General features: G+C 35.6%; 3 protein-coding genes and 1 long non-coding RNA gene across 5 annotated transcripts; 2 read left to right on the top strand and 2 right to left on the bottom strand.

Moving 5' to 3' along the window:
- Positions 1-2,832: 2,832 nt before the first annotated feature.
- Positions 2,833-4,847, top strand: LOC109177730 (protein POLLENLESS 3-LIKE 2-like). Its single transcript, XM_019327164.1, has 4 exons — positions 2,833-3,169; positions 3,248-3,460; positions 3,584-3,739; positions 3,819-4,847. Exons 1-4 carry the CDS (start codon positions 2,846-2,848, stop codon positions 4,692-4,694), a joined length of 1,569 nt encoding a protein of 522 aa, XP_019182709.1. The 5' UTR covers positions 2,833-2,845; the 3' UTR covers positions 4,695-4,847.
- On the bottom strand, positions 3,329-3,969 carry LOC109177734. The gene is made up of 2 exons (XR_002053622.1): positions 3,879-3,969; positions 3,329-3,710 (listed from the first exon to the last, which is right to left on the bottom strand). It is a non-coding gene; the product is annotated as an uncharacterized LOC109177734 (long non-coding RNA).
- LOC109177732 (probable L-ascorbate peroxidase 3) lies at positions 4,783-9,042 on the bottom strand. The gene is made up of 9 exons (XM_019327167.1): positions 8,825-9,042; positions 8,446-8,570; positions 8,307-8,356; positions 7,497-7,562; positions 7,344-7,392; positions 6,371-6,453; positions 6,207-6,286; positions 6,023-6,125; positions 4,783-5,056 (listed from the first exon to the last, which is right to left on the bottom strand). The coding sequence occupies exons 1-9, from the start codon at positions 8,938-8,940 to the stop codon at positions 4,898-4,900; spliced, it is 831 nt and encodes a 276-aa protein (XP_019182712.1). The 5' UTR covers positions 8,941-9,042; the 3' UTR covers positions 4,783-4,897.
- A 1,642-nt stretch (positions 9,043-10,684) lies between these two features.
- Positions 10,685-13,763, top strand: LOC109177733 (rac-like GTP-binding protein ARAC1). Of its 2 annotated transcripts, XM_019327168.1 has the most exons (8): positions 10,685-10,774; positions 10,938-11,168; positions 12,150-12,237; positions 12,384-12,493; positions 12,584-12,647; positions 13,027-13,091; positions 13,191-13,256; positions 13,345-13,763. In XM_019327168.1, exons 2-8 carry the CDS (start codon positions 11,070-11,072, stop codon positions 13,444-13,446), a joined length of 594 nt encoding a protein of 197 aa, XP_019182713.1. In that variant the 5' UTR covers positions 10,685-10,774; positions 10,938-11,069; the 3' UTR covers positions 13,447-13,763. The 2 variants fall into 2 exon arrangements, with proteins under 2 accessions (XP_019182713.1, XP_019182714.1); XM_019327169.1 differs by lacking the exon at positions 10,685-10,774 and having other exon boundaries at positions 10,784-11,168.
- Positions 13,764-17,594: the final 3,831 nt, after the last annotated feature.

Genomic DNA, 17,594 nt, shown 5'->3' with positions numbered 1-17,594 from the left:
AACCGTTGAGGACAAAAAAAACTCAACGGTCAAATAATCATTGAGGACAAAAAATCAAAAATCAAAAAGTAAACAACAAAATAACCGTTGAGACTGATTTTATTTTATTTTTCTTAATTATGATGGGGACAACTATCTCTCAATAATGGATATTGTGAAATTACAAGAATGTCCCTCTTATTTTAGACTTTATAAAACTTTAATTATGTTTTAATGATTTTCATCCATAGCTAGATGAAATCCATAGCTAGATGAAAAGAGCCCTTTTGATAACAATTGAAGGGTGAAAAGTGGCTATGAGAAAAATTCAAGAATTATGTGAGTTATTATGATATAATTCAAGGACTAAAAAAGTCATTTTTCCTAAATAAGTATGATTTTCATTCATTTCATCTTCTTTCAAACTCAATCACACATTAAATAATATGCATGACTACTCATTGGGCTTACTAGGCTTGTTTTCAACTTTGGTCCGCTGATTGATCTATTTTTCTTAAATCATGATGATCATATGTCTTTAAAGTCGGCATGTTGGGTTCTCTTTCGTAACTTTATGAAATTATTGGTTTGGTACATACACCAACGGATCTCTAACGCTTCCCTCTTGATTTCCATCGTATAACCCCAACAATACTGAGTAGAAGTACTCCTTTTGTCTCGATTTGGTTTTCGAGTTACTTTTCACACACTTTCTAGGCAAGAAGCAAAATGTCACTTTTCTTTCGATTTTTTCCTGCTTTATTTGACTTTTCTTTGACAATTTCATCTACTAAAAGAATATGAGAAAACCTATTCACGCTACTTATTTTTCTTTTCTCTCCTATTGACGTTATTCCTCTCTTTCTCCAAATAAGCTACGCATTCTACAATTCATAATCATAGATTTTTCTTCCACGAAAAATAGCTAACTTTTGGAATTCGTTGAACGTTATCTACATCATTATAGTCAGATTTTTCAAAAAATTTGAGATCGAGACTCACATCTCTTCAAACTGGTGAATATATGAATATGGAGTTTGCGATTGAATTAGAGGCATGGATCTTGCAATCTTTCAATTCAGTTAAAGAATCGATGTCAAGGTTAGTTTTCTACACTCTATATAAGAGATTTTTCTCAAGATAGTGATTTTGAAGATTATACTATTGAAAAATTAGTTATCATATAATTTAGTGGTGTTTTTTTTTTTTACATACAATTTGTTTGAATCTTTTATCTTGAAAATTGAAATACTTGAAATTTTTATTTTTTGTAAATTTTTTTGCTCAACCTATTAAGCACAAAGAGTCAAGTCTCTGTTCAAACATACTTTCTCAACATATTGAAGCAGAAAGAGTCAACAACACCTCTACTGAAGCTCGATCTCATAACCTCCCATATGGGAGATGTCACTACATGTCATCTAAGCACCAAGCACAAGGTGCTTGGCTAGTCAATTATTGTTTAGAATTATGAGAAATTCATATAAGGATAAAGTTAGAAAAATGAAATGATAGTGATGTTAATTTTAATTGTTTTTAAGTAAATATTTTGGGACAAACTAAAAAGAAAAATAGAATATGTAAAATGAGATAGAATTGAAGGAGTAATCGTAAAGAATTTGAGTGTAAGAAATGTTGCAATAGTTAGGATATGAACTTGGGGTTAGCATATTTGTGTTGCAATTGAGCAAAGGGTGCAAGAGATTAGTGGTTTGATGTTGCATGGGGTGACTTAAGATTATAAGAGCATTTAACCGCAAGGACCTTGTGGTCTAGTGACACTAAGTTGCTTTCCTATATAAAAGGTTGTAGGTTCGAGCCTCAGTGAAGACGATATGACTCTTTGTGCTTAGGTAAAAGTGCTTCAACTTTCAATGTGCAAACTAAATAAATCTAATGCAAGAATTGTTGAGGAAGAGTTTTGGTTGGCAATCACTATTAATCAAATTTTGAATCATTAATTTGTTGTTTAAGGTTTGAAGAGGGTTTTGTGAAGGTGAATGCATGTGAAGGGTAATTCTGAGGGGCAACCCTAGATTATTGGTGTGATTGGTATTGTTAGGATTGCTCAAGGTGATTAGTTAATAGAATTGTTTTATTGGGTTGGAATGACTTATAGTCTTAGCTTATTGTAGAATTATATGTTATTTATATAGACTCATACTATATATATTGGTAGAAAGGTTATACAAAAGTTTAATTGGAGGGTGATTCAGTAGTTGTTGTTTAGGAGCTAGGTCAAAGCATAGGACCAGGCTACACAAAAAGAATAACATTTTCATCTCGTTGAGGCTATAAGAGCCAACGTGATTGGATGTGATGAATTACAAATACTCATAGGGAAGCTAACACGCGCAAATTAGATGGCATCTTCCAAGGCCTCTCACCATCTTAGTTTGAACATTATCCTACTATTCCAATGAAAAACTCACTTTTTTGAAAGTGAAAAAGTATTGCAGGTATAAGAATAACCTTAGAGTCACACAAAAGAACCACACTTTCATACCACTGATGTCATAAGAGTTCAACGTTATTGAATACGATAAGTTACAAATATTCATTCGGAAACTAACATGTGTCACTTGGTTTGAGTATTATCCTAGTATTCCACCGAATAGAGTCCAGCAATTGCTCTTTGAGGATGCACTTGGGATTTGCTCATTCCAAGTTCATCCCAAAAAAAAAAAAAAAAAAAAAAAAAGTGTAAATATGAAATGTGGGCAAGTAGCGTGCCAGAATAAGAACAGCAAAAAATAAAGGGCGAAGAATGCAAAATCCGGCCAACAACAAAAAATAAGATTTGGACAACAGCGGGAGTGCACGTGTCGTGTCCCTCCCATCTTCAAACAGTAAACAACGCCATTATATGGTAAGCCCAACGGCTAGTCCCAACGGTCGGATTATTCGACCCCTACATTACACCCTCCCCTTCCACAGAGCAGAGCCACCATCCCGTCCCCGAAAAGACGAAACCTTTCGCCATTTCCTCTATCCACAGCAGCGATTTGTGAAGATGTTGCAGGACATGGTGAACAACGCACCTCCCGGTTTCCGTCCCTCAAAGTCCGCTCCCGCTTCACCGGCCAAGCCTCTCGCCGGCGGCCTTTCCAGAATGCGCTCTGACTCCTTCCATATCACTCACAAAGTCCCTGTTGGTGACACCCCTTATGTCATAGCCAAAAACGTCCAAGTAAGTAATCATCCTCTTGAGACTATGGAATGTAATTTGGGTTTGATTTAATGATTGGTTTTGGTTTGGAATGATCAGTTGGTTGATAAGGATCCAGAGAGGGCGATTCCGTTGTTTTGGGCAGCCATCAATGCCGGAGATAGGGTGGATAGTGCCTTGAAAGACATGGCGATTGTGATGAAGCAGCAAAACAGGGCGGAAGAAGCCATTGAAGCGATTAGATCATTGAGGCACCGGTGTTCGGATCAAGCTCAGGAGGCTCTGGACAACATTCTCTTGGATCTCTTCAAGGTCTGTGATTTGGGTGTATCAGTGGGCGTGCACTTCCTGTGTGTGTCCCGTGTGTCTTGTGACTCTAACCAGTAAAAGATCACAACTTTGACTGTTTTTATTTTTATTTTTATTTTTTTTCAGAGATGTGGGAGATTGGATGATCAGATTGCACTTCTGAAGCACAAGTTGTTCTTGATCCAACAAGGGCTGGCCTTCAATGGGAAGAGAACAAAGACTGCTAGATCCCAAGGGAAGAAGTTCCAGGTTTCTGTGGAACAAGAAGCAAATAGGTTACTGGTATGTATATTTGATATAAGAAACAGTGAATTATTGTTGATTTTAAGTTTTAACAATGGGGGTTTAATGATTGATGCAGGGGAATCTAGGGTGGGCATTGATGCAGCAAAACAAATACAATGAAGCGGAAGAAGCTTACAGAAGGGCGCTAGTGGTGGCGCCAGACAACAACAAGATGTGCAACCTGGGAATCTGCCTGATGAAGCAAGGGCGGATTGGGGAGGCGAAGGAGAATCTGCGGCGGGTGAGGCCGGCGGTGGCGGACGGGCCCAGAGGCATGGACTCTCACCTGAAGGCGTACGAGAGAGCCCAGCAAATGCTCCGGGACCTCGAGTCAGAGATGATGATCAAAGCCGGCACCGACCGGCTTCAACAGAGCAAGGTGTTTGAGTCCTTCCTCGGCTCTTCTGCAATCTGGCAGCCACAGCCGTGCACTGAACATCATCATCATAACATTAACACCTCCTTCCCAATGCCCACAATCCATGATGTTGATCAATTCCCTGACGAGAATCTCAATTCTTGTAACATAATCATGAACAACAACCAAAGGAGAAATGTAGGCAAAGCACTCACCTTTTGCACTGTGATGAACCCACTGAACAGCCACGCCCCACCATTCTACTCGGCCCAGCAGCCATTTGTTGGTGCTGCTCAGTTGCCTGAAAGACTCAAGAGAACAAGATCAGGAAATGGTGTTATTATCAACAGTTTCACAGAAGAAAATAATAAGGTGATGAGAAAGCAGGAGGAGAAGGAGGAGGATAAAGTTGTTTCTGCAGAGGGATTGTTGCTGCCAGATAGCAAGGAGTTTGAAGATGCGATTATTGCTGCAGTTCTGGGATCAGATGATACTGAAAGCTTGAAGCCAGAAGCAATAAGAAAGGTGGACAAGAGGCTCAAGGTTTTCCAAGACATCACCTTGTCATCTCTCAGTCCAAAAGGAGGAGTCTAGTATAGTGAAACTAAAACATTAGTTTGAGCAAATGTCATAAATTATACAGGGCGGCGGGGAGATGAGCTTGTTCTCCTTTATATGGTTATTTTTATTCATGTTTAACTTTATTGGAAGAGAACAATACAAAGATATTACAATTTTCATGGTTCATTTTCAGTAGCAATTATTGTTCTTGAGTCTTTGGGGGTGTGTGTTCAGTACTAGGCGTAATAGTAACTTAGGATTGCAACTGCAGCTGCAACTGCAACTCCAATCACAACTCTCCCGCACAACTTAGTAGAGGAAGGTGGTGAAGTAAAGCCCAGCTCTGACAACTTCTTGTGAGACTCTGCATAATCTCTGAAAAATGCCTCTTCATCCTGATCAATTAACCAATCATTGAGATAAAAATGATTGACAATTAACCAATCAAAGATTTCAAACTTATAACAATTTTAACTATATTTAAATAAATTGTTATACCAAAAAAAAAATAAAAAATGTTAGAGGTATTTAAATTGGATGCTACAGCATACTCCCTCCATTCTGGATTTATCTCGTAATTTTTTTTTACTTGATGGCCAATTTATGAGCAACCAATGAATATAAAAAAATTGTATTGTCTTAAGATGAGGAGAATTCAAGAAAAAAAATGCTATTTTTCTTAAATGATATCAGGTAGGTAATGGTCAAGCTGAACTTTCCTTAGAAAGTGTATTGATGTTTAGGGTTTACAACTAAATTATGCACAAATTTTGTAATTGCCAAATTTCTTTCAATTCGTTGGCAACAAATACTTCAATTTTTTTCATTATTAATTTTCTTTTGAAATTTGAATTTTCGTGTACAATCTTATTATTTGTCCGTTGTTTACATGATCATCAATTACCTAATATTTAGTGGATTACATCGTCATCAATTACCTTATGATAAGATGGGATCGACCAATTTATACGTGACCAATGAATATAAAAAATTGTATTACCATAAGATCAAGTGAATTCAAAGAAATATAATATTATTCTTAAATTATACCCGTTAGGTAACGCTTTCAAAAAAAAATACCCGTTAGATAACGGTCAAGTCAGACTTATCTTAAAAAGTATTTGTTATTTTAGAGATTACAGCTAAATTATGCACAAATTTTGTACAAATTTTGTGATTGTCAAATTTCTTTCAATTCCTTGATAATGAACACTTCATTTTCTTTTGAAATTCGAATTTTCATGTACAATCTTATCATTTGCCACGTTGTTTACATTTTCATCAATTATCTATTATTTTAGTGGATTATAAATATCCTAAATATACACAAATTTTCAGCCCATTACCAATACAGAATTTACCTCGGCATAAAGTAGCACATACTGGCGGAATTTAGGATCTTCCATCAGAGCTTTATCCGTGGGCAGTTTTAATAGGTCATCAGAATCTCCTTTAAGAAGTTCCCTGCAGATAAATGACCCAAAATGGATTCAGCAGAGATGAAAAGCACAAGTTATGCAATCAACTTTGTACTAAAAATCTTACACAAAATATGAATTATCAAATTTCAAAGGCTCCTTGGTCCACTGGCCCTCAAAGCCTGATCTGTCCCTGTGAGCTTTTCCCTGCATGGCAGAACCCAAAAACAAGCAATAAATACTGATATCCGTTACCCGGAGTTAAGCTCAGGGTGCATATTAAAACTATACCAGTGTGTGGCCTCCAGACAATGCCACAATATCCTTGTCAGTTAAGCCCATTCTATGGAAGACACTTCTCAGGTGAGATGGACCTGAAAAAGTATTAACAAAAAACTGAAGCATTAATACAATATTGTTAAATGCTAGCATTAGGAGCTCAGTTGGTTCTTAGGTGACAGATTGTCGACAGTGTGGAGTTACACTTAATGTGGTGAGCTCCATATGAACACTTGCTGACAATGGTCCTTTTATCTAATAGGTCGTTGAATCACAGTGATTTATATTCTTCCACTGTCCCGTAGGGTCAGGGTGTGAGAGCTTGGGGGAGGAAATTTTGCCTTTTGTGAGCAAGAAAGTGTAGATCAATTGAGAGCAGGGTTGTAAAAATCCCGCCTAGACACCGAGTAATCGGCGCCTAGGCGCTAGGCGCCCATAGGCCGTGGCGATTTCCGCCCTAGGCTCCCGCCTAGGAGACCGGCCGCCTAGGCGCCCGCCTAGCGCCTAATTCAGCCGCCTAGCGCCTAACTCGTCCGATTACGTCGAGTTAACTCGTCAATTTCTGTCGAGTTAACCCGACCGACTCGACCTTGCTAATTTTTTCCATTTATATGACATATACATATAATATGACATATATACACTCGTAGACTAGTTTGATACTTTCAATCTTTGGATGATTGAAGTATTTGGGTATTTCATTTGAGTTTTTTTTTTTTTTTTAATATTCTTTTGATGTTATGACTTATGAATTGTCATTATGTCATTTATTTGGATGTGTTATTTGTTTGAAAGTTGAAAACAACCTCATTAAATTGTCAAATTGCAAGTCTGCTACTGTTTTTTTCGCGACCGCCTAGCGCCGCCTAGATTCCGCCTAGGCGCCGACTAGGCCGCTTAGGCGCTAGGCGCTGCCCTGGCACCCGACTAGCACCCAGCGCCTACTGCAACCATGATTGAGAGTAAATGCAGCATGATGACCTACCTTGTTTGGCATCAGGAAGGCGCCCTTCTTCTGGTGACTCCAATGAGTCCTTAAAGAATATAATAGCTTATAAACGTGTTAGTTTGTTCTAGTAACATGAAAAATTGAAGTAACAAAGCTACTAAATTACAACATTTTTCACCATTAATGTACCTTTCTACCGGGGACGAAATCGATGATAGGACCTCCAGTGACCTCAACAGCAACAACCCCAGCAAGCTACGCCATCATAACCAATCCTCCCCAGGCAAAAGGAGATACAGAAAGAGGAGATTAATTAAAAAACATAGTATAAAAAGGATTATGCTTTTTGTACATGAATGCACTATATTCCGTCCACCAGTATTTTTGGTCAAACTAGTATTAGCAAAATGACAGTTTTTGTCCTCATGTTTAATTACTACAAATTTTTATTCACGACTTTTGTTTTCGTACCAAAATTGATCACGCCGGTCACCCCTCCGACTAAAATATACCAGATTGTATAATTTGTAAAGGTATTTTCATCCATCTAAAAATGCAAAATGCTCCAAACTTTGGCATATTATACCTGATTGGATGAAAATAATAGGTGTGGATTACAATTGGTAGTAATTACATATGTGGAACAAAACTGTCATTTTGCTAATAATTGTGTGATCAAAATTGGTATTTACTCATTTATGTGTGTGTCTATAGACACTTACTTAAACCTCATTGAATACTTGCAAATACGGATGAGATATCAAACTATAAGTAAATGTTACTCCGTATTAATGTAATATTTTTGAAATATCTAAATCATTTTAATGTAGAGTACTCAATTATCCTCTTCTACTTATGCTTATTTATGATTTTTGTTTCATTATCCACAAGCAAATTTTTGAACCAAACACTACATAAAATAAACATACAGCGAATATTGAATTATATTTCAAAAATCAACCACACAAAAGGAAAAAAAATAAAATAAAATTATTTCACCTGGTAGAGGTCAGCATATGTAATTTTTGGATGATAGGTTTTTACTTCCTCTGATGTCAAATATAGAAAAATAATCAAAAATCAGTCATCAAATTCATATGTTCAACCATGCATACAAATTCAAGCTAATGAATCTTACCGCAAATATCAATTGCAAGTTTCAATCCAGCATTGGCAGCATGCGTGTATTCTTCCGGATTTCTAATGGATCCATTAGGACCTCCAGTCTTCGTAAAGGCATCATACGTGCCGGCATCATGCCACCTGCAAATAATTAAGGTACCTCGAGCTCAACAAACATGAACACATACAAGATGAAATTCCAAATTCTCAATTCAGTTAACCAAACCGGCCAATACTAACTTCACGGAATTGAATCGAAAACAAAAAATATCAATCACGAATTCATCATTAAATTTTTTGTTTAGATTTCAAATTTCTAATTCAAATGCCGATTGAGAAGTAGCTGCAGGATTAATCAGCTGATTTCGAAAGGAGATGAGAGAGAGAGAGCATACGCCAAGCGAAGCATGAGAGGAGCAATGTTCATGCTGGAGATGACAGATCGGAGATCTCCCCTTGTCAGCTCTATTTCCTTCAGATACTCGGCGTCCACTGCTGGTGCTACCGCCATTGGATCAGAGCTCGAGAAAGTAAAATGATGAAATAATCGGTGCGCGGTTTTATTCAACTGAATCGCAATGCTTACAGGTATACGATGAGATGACTAGATGAAAGTATGTATTCGTATATATAGAGAGGCGGAAAGAATAGAAATGTATAAAGTGCAGAAGCAATGTATATAGAATTGAAGAAGACAAGCAAAGAATCGAATTCATCTTCCATTTGGAGGGAAAATGAAAGGATGACGTCAATAAAAAAAGGACTTTTTACTTTATTGATTAGAAAAAAAAAATGTAGTATTTTTACTGAAGCATAAATACTCAATATCATCTCCAATTCATAACCTCTTATTTGAAAAAGTCATTTTGTGTTACTAAATTATAAGATCATTTGCCTTATTTCAGGACTTTAAAAATAATATATCATTAAATTTACAATTAATTACTATTCGTTCTCCATTCATGAAATTCTTTTTTTTTTTTTTTTTTAAGTGATCTCACTTTCACATCACCTTATAAGATTTTTATTTTTGCATGCTGAGTGGTTCATACTCATGCATGCAAAGCTATCCCTATGACGCCCATCCATATATATAATCTTCTCTCACTCTCAAAGTGGTACTTTATATATCATTAAATTTGTAATTTATCACTATTTATTATTTATGCAATTCTCTTCCTTCTTTCAAGATTGGTCTTACTTTCACATAACGTTATAATATTTTTTTATCAATAAAATAATAAGAACAACAACCACCATTACCACTTCTAACTTTACGTCCTCTACTCTTGATACACCCATCCATATTTAGTTTTACACAACCTTCTTGTCGCTTAATTAATAAAGAGTGTAGATACTAATCAAACAAAAATTTTAATATAATAATTACTGTAAATAAATAAATAAATAGTATTAGTTTTGTTGTTAATATATGCTACATCTTTTGGGTCTTTCTTTACATCTAAGCTCAAGGATACGAAATACCAAATCCACTATGGCGACTTCACTACAACCCAACATCCGGTCTCATGATTGGATTATGCAAATCAAATCCATCATAACACATAAAATAATGATTGCGTACACAGATTAAGGTTTAAAGATAAGATGCATATCCCTAAACACCATGTCCTCAAAGATTTTGTTATGATTTTGAGTTTGTGATCCTAACTGGAAAAAAAAAAAAAAAAACAAAAACAAACAAACAATTAATTTCTAATACAACATATTTAACGAGTTATTGTTGATGTGACAGACATATTGACTTTTAAAAGAGATAGTCATGACTGCCTCTATTAACAGTCAGTCATAACCCTAAAGACTTTCATAATTGTATTTATAAACATCAAATCGTTTTTTAATACAATTGACTCTATTACAAGGTAGTATCTGTTCAATATACTTTCTCTAAATATTCTAGCCCAAATAGTTAATACCTCACTATTAAGTCCGATCCGATGATCTTCCTTCAATGAAAACCACAAAGGTGCTAACTGAGTACCAACAATAAATTATTAATAAAAACAATAAATGACTATTGTTTTAAAAAAATTATACACTTAAAAGTTACATAAGTATAGAATCCAACGTATTGAATATGTTACATTAGAACTCAATTGCAAATTTTAATTACATTATTGAAGATCGGAATTAAAAAATGTAATAAAGAGAATTGAGTTTAGATGGGCCAATATGTTGAATGTGAGGCCCACATGTTTCTGTTTATTTTTACTGAGAGAGTGAGAGAAGGGCGAAAGATTGGTTGGTGGGTGGCTTGTTGGATCGGTCGTCTCTCTCACCTTTCAGCGAACGATTCAAAGGCAATATTTCACGGCGAAAATAAGGTACGCTGCACACGCGTATATGCATATGCATACTTCCTCTTTGGATCTTGGATCCCAAAATACACTCTAATCTCTCCCCCAATCCCCATTCATTCATTCTTCCTCACTCCCTCTGTTCATCCAATTTATCGTCTCCAATTTCTCCCCATTTTGCTGGAATTAGGGTTAGGGTTATAGCCCGGCGACGCTCCTTGTTGGTTCTGTTTCCTCCGTGCGGCATTTCCCCGGGAACTGGAGTGGCTATAGAAGCAAAAATCAGGTCTTCTGAGGAGGAGGAAGATCTGAGGCCTTCAGAATGAGCGCTTCTAGGTTCATCAAGTGCGTCACGGTGGGTGATGGCGCTGTTGGCAAGACCTGCCTCCTTATTTCATACACCAGCAACACTTTCCCCACGGTTTGTCTGCTTTCCCCACTTTTTTTTTTTTTTTTTTGGTATCTTCTTTACTTATTGCCTCTAAAGCTTGTTGCGGTGATTGTTATAATTGTGAAATCAGTATCTTGCATTTCTTTCCCTCTTTCGTGTGACGAGGAAAACCCGTAGTCACTGCCCATACTATGCATCCGAAAGGATCACAAGGAGCTAAACAAGAATGGCGATAATGTGCATCCAAAAGGATCACAAGGAGTTAAACAAGCCTAGATTGTCCATAGCTGACCCGTTCAAACCAAGATGGCCAATAGGCCATTCCGGTTGGGAGTTGAACTTGTAACCTTGTTATTATCAACAACTTGACCAATTTGGCTGGGGTTTCCCCATTTCTTTCCCTTTTTAGGTTTTGTTATGGCATGCTTTGTGCAAATTTTCATCTTTGAATGCCTAAATTCGGATTATGGTTGTGACTGCGGATGAAAAGGAAAGAGGAACAGAAAATGTAGGAATCTTTCTTTTTTAGGAGCTGCTAATAAATGTACTCTGTTGATAAAGTTTTGCTAGCTTATGTTGGCAATGTCTAAGAGCTGGAGGAAGCTGAACTAGCTAAGAATTTATTGTGTGCTTGCCCTTTTTCCATAGTCTTCCCTCGTTTGGCTGTATTGATTGTGAGTTTTGGATTTCTGATGCTTTAATGAATTAATCTTGATATAAATGGATCATTGAGGAAAGATGAATCTTTCTTTTAATCGAATTGCTCATGTAGTCTAGCCGTCTAGGTAATTGATTTTATAAATAATATTAGATATGTATATGTTTATATCTATTGTGAAAATATTTGTTACAACATTGAAATGCATTTTGAGAAATTATATGTACATGTATGTTAAATTACTCACCTTGATTTTTTATGTGGTGTATGTCTGAGTTGGGTACTCGGGTTGTATGTTAAGAATTCAAATTTTTGTTTCAGTTTGTAATTTCTTATAGTGATATGTACTACAGGATTATGTTCCAACTGTATTCGACAATTTCAGTGCCAATGTGGTTGTCAATGGGAGTACCGTTAACCTTGGTTTGTGGGATACTGCTGGTAACTATTTCAAATTTCATTGATTCTATTTCTAATTTAAGTGAATGTGGGCAACCCGAGCTTGTGGGTGTGGCAGGTTATTTATTTCTTTCATTCTACATTTACTTGTCTGCATCAATATAAATCTTAGTATTATGTGTATACAGGCCAGGAGGATTATAATAGACTAAGACCTCTGAGTTACCGTGGAGCTGATGTTTTCATTTTGGCATTTTCTCTCATTAGTAAAGCCAGCTATGAGAATGTTTCCAAAAAGGTTAGGATTTGATGGCTGTATACATGCGGTTTCTCCCTCTTTCTGTTCATGGTGGAGAACTTATCTTGGTTTTGATTATTCTCTTGCTAGTGGATTCCTGAGTTGACACATTATGCTCCTGGTGTTCCAATAGTCCTTGTTGGAACTAAACTTGGTGAGAATTCATACTCCATACTTTAGTATTTTTAGATCAATTCAGTTTAGTGTTTTCAGACCACTTTGATCACACATTTTACTTAACTGAATTTGTAATGAGATTGATGTTTCCTTGTCATTTAGCCAGGAGTCACACCACTAAAACTAGTCATACTACAGTACTAGTATGGAGTATTGTATATTAGTCAAATACTCAAATGTACTGGAATATGGAGCTTGTTGTTGTGTAATTAGTTTGACTGTCTAAGTTGTTGATTGTGCGAGAATTCTATAATCAATCTAATTAGTTGGCGGTTTGTTCAAATTCACTAGTACGTTTCTGTCAGTCTCTTATTATCAAGAAACCATCAATCAATTTCCTGTTATAATGGACTCAGATCTTCGGGATGATAAGCAGTTCTTTGTTGACCATCCTGGTGCTGTGCCAATTACCACTGCTCAGGTGCGAGCAAAACCACTATTTTACATCTCTTCAATTACCTGCAGGAGGTTTTTCTTATCATGATTGTCATTTTAAATTGTCTTTGTGTTCTGCCTCCAGGGAGAGGAGCTCAAGAAAACGATTGCTGCACCTGCCTACATTGAATGCAGTTCAAAAACACAAGAGGTTTGTACCCTTGCAGTTTCAAATCACATTTTACTTTACTTCCTTCACAAGCAGCATTGTAGTTATCGCGGCCAATTACCCGTTGCAGAATGTTAAAGGAGTGTTTGATGCTGCGATTAAAGTTGTGCTCGCACCACCCAAGGCGAAGAAAAAGAAGGCCAAGACTCAGAAGTCTTGCTCTATTTTGTGATCAGCATTAGCCATTAGGGCTGTGGATACCATCACACTTACCACTACTCTCCTCCTCTTCTGTATCCCTCATTTCCTGCCTTCTCCTCTTTCCTATGTCTCAGAGGAAAGAGGAAGAAGGTTCTAATGTCAGGTGGCTGGGCTCTTGTCTCTTTGTTGTGGTCTCCAGCAACTTTGTAGGCCACTCTCTTGTGCCCTCCTCCTCTCCCTTTTGATTTGCTTTCTGTAATGAATGAAACAATTTAGGGAAACAAATCTGCACAGTGATGTTGCTTTTGTTTTTTGTCAATTTATTCAAAAACCCCCTTCTCAATTTTCCATTGCATTTCTAGTGTAATCCATTCATCTATTTCACTATTTCATATTGCAAAATGTAATTAATGTTGATAGAACTAGATTTTCCGACTCAGATGTTACATCAGTAGATAGTTCAAGTATAATAATGACATGAAAAATCAATCCATAAGGATACACATGTCTGGTCTAACTCTTCTTGCTTTTGGCCTACTCATATCCAAATCAATCATTATTCTGTGGACCATAAATAATAAATACATTATTTGAGTACTGAAAACATATTATTTTATATATTATATATATCAAAAATGTACATTGTATAATGTATATTTAGTACACAAATAATGTATTATTAGTATATTAAAAATTAAAAATGTAATTTTTTTTTATGTGAAACAGCACTTTATGAATCATGGTCCACACCTTTGCAAACTAAGATTATTAAGAGATATTAAAAATGTAATAAAGGATCAAAAGGAAATAAATCACCATAAGATGCTCATTACAATTAGTTGATAGATAACGGACAACTCTCACAAAAAAAAAGTAAAATTATTGACCATTGACCTTATCGAGCAAAAGACCATAACCTTATTTAGCAAGAGATCACCTTGATTTTGACCAACTTAACTCTACTCAGCAAAGGAGATGAATCAACTTATGTTATCTAAATGAGAATGACCAACTTGACTAAAGTTGACCAATATATTATGTTACATAGGTCCTGTTTGGTAAATGGCTGTTCTGTTAGCTGATTGGGTAAGTTAGAAGGTATAACTAGGTGATAACATTAGCTGATTGTAGAAAGGTATTTGGTAAATTAGCTATTTGATATGATTTTTTTTTCTCAAAAAGCTAATTGAAAAAGTTTTTTTGAGAGCTTTTTTAATTTTAACATTTTGAAGTACAAAAAGTTAATTAACCAAATACTTATATTTCTTTTTAAACCAAATCAAACAACTAATAGTGGTGAAATGAGTCAAAATTGACCTATAAACTAACTATTTTACCAAACAAGGCCATTGTCTACCCTCTACATTAAATTCTCTTACATGATTGTACAAGCATTAGGATTATCATCACTAAAAGCTGTAACATACTTGAGTTCAGTAGAGCTAGCGCGGGCAATGCTGTCTGGGGCGTCGTTGCAAACAAACCCGGCCGGGTGGAGCCTTCTTGTCGTACACGCCGGCGACACAAGGACGCTCAACCACCTCCGCCGCCACGTACGGCCAGTACTCCGCCTTCTTCCCCGTCCGACGCCGTACCCAGCGGCGCAACACCTTCTCAGTGTCCACATATCCCACCACCGTCACCTTCTGTTTCTTGGGCTCTCCGTCACCCTTTCATCCCTTCCGCCGCCTTCCTCACACCCTTCGCAGTCCATCCTCACCTTTATCTCCGCCGTCTACATTCAAATATAAAATACATAAATCTTAAAATCATTCAGTTACAATCTAAAATTATCGAATGCAATCAATTAATTAGTCTAACACATTACTTTACCGATGTAACACCCCAAGGTGAAAACAAAATACACTGAATCAATACCTCACCATTAAAGTTTGATCCAATCCCATGACTACTCATTTGAAATGGTAATAAAAATGATATCACACTACGTAATAGTTGACCATTTTCTTTTTCTTTTCATTAAAAAAATAGAAAATATGTTTACCAATACAAAACATGTCTCAAGTGGGTAAAAAAAATCCAGCTGTTAGACACACCATAATGTTGTCAAATAAAGCAACCACCATGTATGATTAGGAAAGTGTATGTCAAACGTCATGTTTGAAAAAGCAAAAACAAATAGGAAAACAGTGTCCTCTACTTATATCGCGTTTCATTTCATTTGAGAGTCCACATCATTATAGTGGGATAAATGATAAATTACAGTGAAAGACTAATGCCTAAGACCATTTCCAACGGGACGCCAAAGCACCAAAACAGAAAAAAAAAAAAAAAAATGGCGTTTGTAGCCTCTAATCAAGTCGGCAAAACACCAAACTTTTGTCACAATGTGAACAGCACCATATTTGGCGCTGCACGATTCACCCGCACCAAATTTTATCTTCTTTTTTGTTTCCCATTTTGCCCTTATTTTTATTTGTAATTCCTTTTATATCCTTAGTTTAGTTTTAATGTATTTGTATATTTTATTAAATTGTTAAATATAAATTTTATATTATTAAAAATAAATTATATCATTTGAAAGATCTCATCAAGACGATTTAAAAAAATCTAATATTGAACGTATATTAATTAAAAATGAAAATACATAAAGCTTAATTTTAACATAATTAAAGTTTAATTTATTAAATTCCAACTATATGTTATATTAAAATAATAAAAGTATAAATATAAATTTTTAATTTATGAGAATATAAATTATTTAAGTGTAGGAATAAAATTTGGTGTAATGGATTGGAGATGAAAAAAATTTAATATAAGAATATGCTGAGAATATTTCTTTTGGTGTAAAGGGTTGGAGATGGTCTAATGCTCACAAGAAACTCATCATATTGGATCTTCACTCCTACTTTACGACTACCAAGATTTAATCTTGAATCTTTACTTTTAATTTATCACCCGAATATCAACTAAGTTATTCGTGAGGACTGTTCACATCATGATTCTCACCTTACAATCAGATCGATTATCAAGCTTTGATTTCACGCAATGGCTTTTGATCAATCTACGTGACTTAAGCATAGCTCGATCTTTCACACCCAAGATCCAAATCTACTGTCATTGGTTGAATCAAAGGATAATTAACCAGGTACACTACATGAGTATTATTTCTATGAAGTAATAAATAAATAAATAAAAAGAACAGTAGGTACATTTTGTTTGGTTATGCCAAACAAAAGAGTACTTTGAAAACATTGTGTGGTAGGGCATAGTAAATTCAGAATTTACTTTAGAGGACAAGCATTTGTCGGTTGCGTTAATTGTTATAGGAAAAATTTGACAATATCAAATTCGATAAAAATTTTGTCACATATCGACTATTTTCTTAATGATTTAAAACATGACATATGTGTAAACACAGTGGAGCAAAAAATGGAGTATGAACTTTGAATACAGTTTGATGGTTATTTGACCCTTATTTTTATACTATATAGTGTATTACTCATTGTTAAATGCAAAAGAATTACCCCTAAGACAATGGTCTATTGATTGAACAGTTGCACTTGAAACTATTTTTCAATAGTAGGGTGTGGTCAAAACTCCACCATAGACAATCTGGAGATAACCTCCACCAATTTGATATGGAGTTGAGATTTGACTCATTGAGCGCAGAAAGCGAGTAAACGTACGAATTTATAATATTGGGAGATATATGCCCGGTTTGGTAACATAATTAGTTTATCAGTCAATTTTGACTTATTTAACTACTATTAGGTATTTATGTGTGTTTTGATTAATTAGCTTTTTGTAACAGTTTGTTGTTCTAAAATGCTAAAATTCAAAAAGCTGCTTAAAACAGCTTTTTTGAACAATATTTTAAGAAAGTTATTTTTGCATGTAATCAGCTTGCTAACCGCTAATTTATCAAACATTTTTCTATAATCAGCTAATGCTATCAACTAGTCAAACACATTAACCCAATCAGCTAACAACTATCTGTTAACAACTATTTACCAAACACCTCATGGTACATCGATGTCGGAAAAAAGATGGGAAAAGGGGGTTCACTGCCACAGCACCTCGTACAAGGCCTGACCCAAATTATCGTTTGTGGAATGATAACAAGGTACTATGATAAGGTTCCAAGAGGTAAGGAAGTTGAGTGGTGTCATCAACACATTGGATCCTTGTCTAAACCCCCTGAAAAATAAAAATAAA

This window comes from Ipomoea nil, unplaced genomic scaffold (assembly GCF_001879475.1).
Source record: "Ipomoea nil cultivar Tokyo-kokei standard unplaced genomic scaffold, Asagao_1.1 scaffold0805, whole genome shotgun sequence".
NCBI classification, from domain to species: domain Eukaryota; kingdom Viridiplantae; phylum Streptophyta; class Magnoliopsida; order Solanales; family Convolvulaceae; genus Ipomoea; species Ipomoea nil.
Note: the sequence above shows the minus strand (reverse complement) of the source record. Positions and strands in the feature narration are given on the sequence as shown.